The 3,236-nt window shown below is 55.9% G+C and overlaps 1 protein-coding gene across 1 annotated transcript in view; it reads left to right on the forward strand.

Annotated features, from left to right (window-relative positions):
• LOC104492748 (protocadherin gamma-A4-like) overlaps nt 1–1,410 on the forward strand; it is a gene marked incomplete at its 5' end in the record, with an annotated part of 5,808 nt that extends 4,398 nt beyond the window's left edge. Inside the window, one exon of the mRNA XM_010135337.1 lies at nt 1,184–1,410. Coding sequence (XP_010133639.1) covers nt 1,184–1,410 — 227 coding nt within the window. The remainder of the gene's footprint in view (nt 1–1,183) is intronic.
• Nucleotides 1,411–3,236: the final 1,826 nt, after the last annotated feature.

Consider the following 3,236-nt stretch of genomic DNA (forward strand, 5'->3'; position numbering starts at 1 on the left):
CCCTGGGGGTGTTTCCCGGCTGTGTGGAGGTGCTGCTGAGGGACTGGGGTCAGGGGGGACCTGCCAGTGCTGGGGGAACGGGGGGACTTGATGAGCTTAAAGGTCTCTTCCAGCTAGAATGAACCAAAATGATTCCATGGTTCTGTGATTCTGTATCCAAGGCAGAGGCAGGATTTTAGCAAACCGTTCCTGAGCAGGGCTGGGCACTGTTCCCTCCCCGAGCCCCGCACAGGCAGTCATGCCAGGGCAGATCGCACAGCGGCTCATGGCAACAGCATCGCTCACGCCCCGCCATCCCCCCATGCTGATTTCTCCCCCTGCCTCCATGCATCCCCCCGTCTCCATCTGCTCCTTCCAGCAGTGCCTGAGCATCCCGGGGGGGCCCTGGGCCCTTCCCCCACTCGGCACTTGCTCTCTCCATGCTGGAGCTTTGCGGAGCGACAGGAATGAATTTGCCTTCCCCTCCCCCTGCTCCCAGATCTGGACGATCAGCCGAGCTTCAGCATTGATGTACTTTGTGCTTGGCTTCCTAGAGCCATTTTGTGGTACTGCAGGGGAGGGGTTTTCTTTCTCCTCTCATGTGCTCTGCTCCCTGAATAAACCTGGCTGGTGAAAGGCTGGGGCAGGGTTTTAAGTGCAGCAGAAAAAAAATAATATTGGATTTCCCTTAATGCGTTACTAATGGTTGTGGCTGGACAATATGCTTGTAACGGGCTGCTTTTGGAGGGGGGGTGGTTTTCTGCAGAAGCAGCAGCCAGGGAGGACAGGGGAGAGGTTGACCCTGCCCCAGCCAGTCCTCCAGCCCTGGATCCCAAACCCTGAGCAGCGATGTGAGGTGGGAACATGGGATTTCAGGGTTGTGCTATGTTCCCCAGCACGGCCATTGCAGCTGTCAGGGGAGAGGTTGCCCCTGCCCCAGCCAGTCCTCCAGCCCTGGATCCCAAACCCTGAGCAGCGATGTGAGGTGGGAACATGGGATTTCAGGGTTGTGCTATGTTCCCCAGCACGGCCATTGCAGCTGTCCTGTGGAGTGATGGCACTGAAGGGTAGGGAGGGGGTGGAGGTTGGTGGCACCGAGGTCTTGATTTGACACCCTTTGGGGCTGCTGGGGCTTGGGGTGGGCTCTGGCTGGCATTAACAACCTGCCCTTCTCTTCCCCCCCACCCTCCGGCATCACCCACAGAAGCTGCTGATGGCAACTCGACCCTGGGTGGCGGGACGGGCACCATGGGGCTGAGCGCCCGCTACGGCCCCCAGTTCACCCTGCAGCACGTCCCCGATTACCGGCAGAACGTCTACATCCCGGGCAGCACCGCCACCCTCACCAACGCTGCCGGCAAGCGCGACGCCAAGAGCGCCGGCGCCGCGGGAGGCAACAAAAAGAAATCCGGGAAGAAGGAGAAGAAGTAGAGAAGAATCAGGAGACCTTAGAGCTACAGGGCAGCCGGCTCCAGCACTCCCCCAAACCACAGCCCAGGCCGGAGGACGAATGTGAATTTTTTTTGTGATGCAAAAAGTAGGAAATGCTGCGAATGTATCTCGTCATCATCAGAGCTAGGAGCAGGGTTTCGCTGCTGTTAGATCTCATGATGAAAATCAATCCGGAAGCTAAACCGAACGTAAACAAGTGCCCTGTGAATACTTGCTAATGTTTTATACGATCCCTCGGGTATTAGAATATGCAAGGGCGGAAGGTCTTCTGCCACGTCCTTGGATATGATTTGCTCCCAAATAGTCCGAGAAAGGCACAAGGCTTGTGCTCGGCTTTGCCCAGTGTAAATAATTTTAATGTGGATCTTTTAATTTATCGTCCTTCGATCATTTTTTTGGAATGGAAAAGGCAGTTCCTAGCTTAGAGCCCATGCTCCAGATCTTTACTCTTAAACTTTCCATTAGTAAAATTCACCCCCCATTAATAGTAGCGATGGCTTTGTTGCTGAGAAGTGGTTAGGGAGTGCTTCAGTTCCTGCTTACCTGTTACTCGGAAAAAAAAAGTGTTCATATTGCATGAGTCTAAGGGAATATGGCAAAGCCACATCCTAAACATGTTTTTGTTGGTTTTTTTTTTTTTAAAGTGCAACCACTGATGGCCTGAAGTATGAGAAAAAAAAAAACAACCTTCCTTGATATCTAAGAGGTAGGGGATTCATGAGGAGCATGCCGAGGTGCGCGGCAACTGCCCCAGAGGTTCTAGGGGTCTCCGAAGAGCAGACACATCTCATCCCTTCTTTGCAGTAAATATTTATATGTACAGTCAATGTTCTTCTGGAATTAAAGCTAAGAGAGTCTTGCTCCCCTGCGGCCAGGAGGCTACCTGGCCCAGTCCCCCGCAAGGGGACCTGGGGACGATGCTTCACGTTTCTGCACACTGTGTCTGCATGCACATCCTTCACCTCACGCCTGCACTAGCGCAGTCAGCTCCACGGACCCAGAGGAGTCCTCGCATGCCCACGCAGCGTGGTGTGAATGCGCCGGCAGCTGCCCGAGCCCCCGGGCTGGGGCTGCCTTGGGGAGGGGGTGGGTGGGATTGGTCAAGCGGGATGGGGAAACTCATAACTTCTTCTTTGGGATGTAGACGCCAACGAAGGGGGTTATCTGGGGTGTCACCCGAGGGGTGAGATCCACGGAGCTGCCAGCACATGGCTTTGGTGCAGAGTTGGTGACCGAGTAAGTGAGAGTTGGTTTGATGTTACTTGGGGACCAGACCTGGAGAAGGGACCTGAGAGCTGGGGGTGAGCACGGGGTGATGCTGCAAAGCCATCGAGCCAGGACAACAAGGAGGGGCTCCCCATGGGACCACGCCGGGCCAGCCTGGGGGAGGTGATGCTCCCACTGGCTTTGGGCTTTCCACACCGCAGAGGGAATCAACGGATGAGGAATAGAGTGTCTCCACGTGCCCATCACCCTTGCACCAGGCCCCCTTCCCATATTAGAGCAGCTCTGAGCTCCCCCGGAGAGGCAGAAGGGGAATTTGTGTAACCAGAGCGAGGAGAGAGGCTGAGGGGTGGCCGCAAAAGAGCCGCACCAGTTTTCCCAGGGAAGGTGTGTGTGTTGTATTTTCCCTTTTTAACCACTAACACAGAACTCACCTGAGCAGATCCAGCCTCTCAGCCAGGCTCCGGCATGGCAGTGGTCACCCTGCCACCACCCCCTCCCCAGACCCAGGGCGGCAGGAGCATCCGCCACGTTCCATCCAGATCGGGCCACCTCCGGCGCTGGCTGCACTGGGAGGGGGT

Source organism: Buceros rhinoceros, unplaced genomic scaffold (assembly GCF_000710305.1).
Source record: "Buceros rhinoceros silvestris isolate BGI_N320 unplaced genomic scaffold, ASM71030v1 scaffold2224, whole genome shotgun sequence".
Classification (NCBI taxonomy): domain Eukaryota; kingdom Metazoa; phylum Chordata; class Aves; order Bucerotiformes; family Bucerotidae; genus Buceros; species Buceros rhinoceros.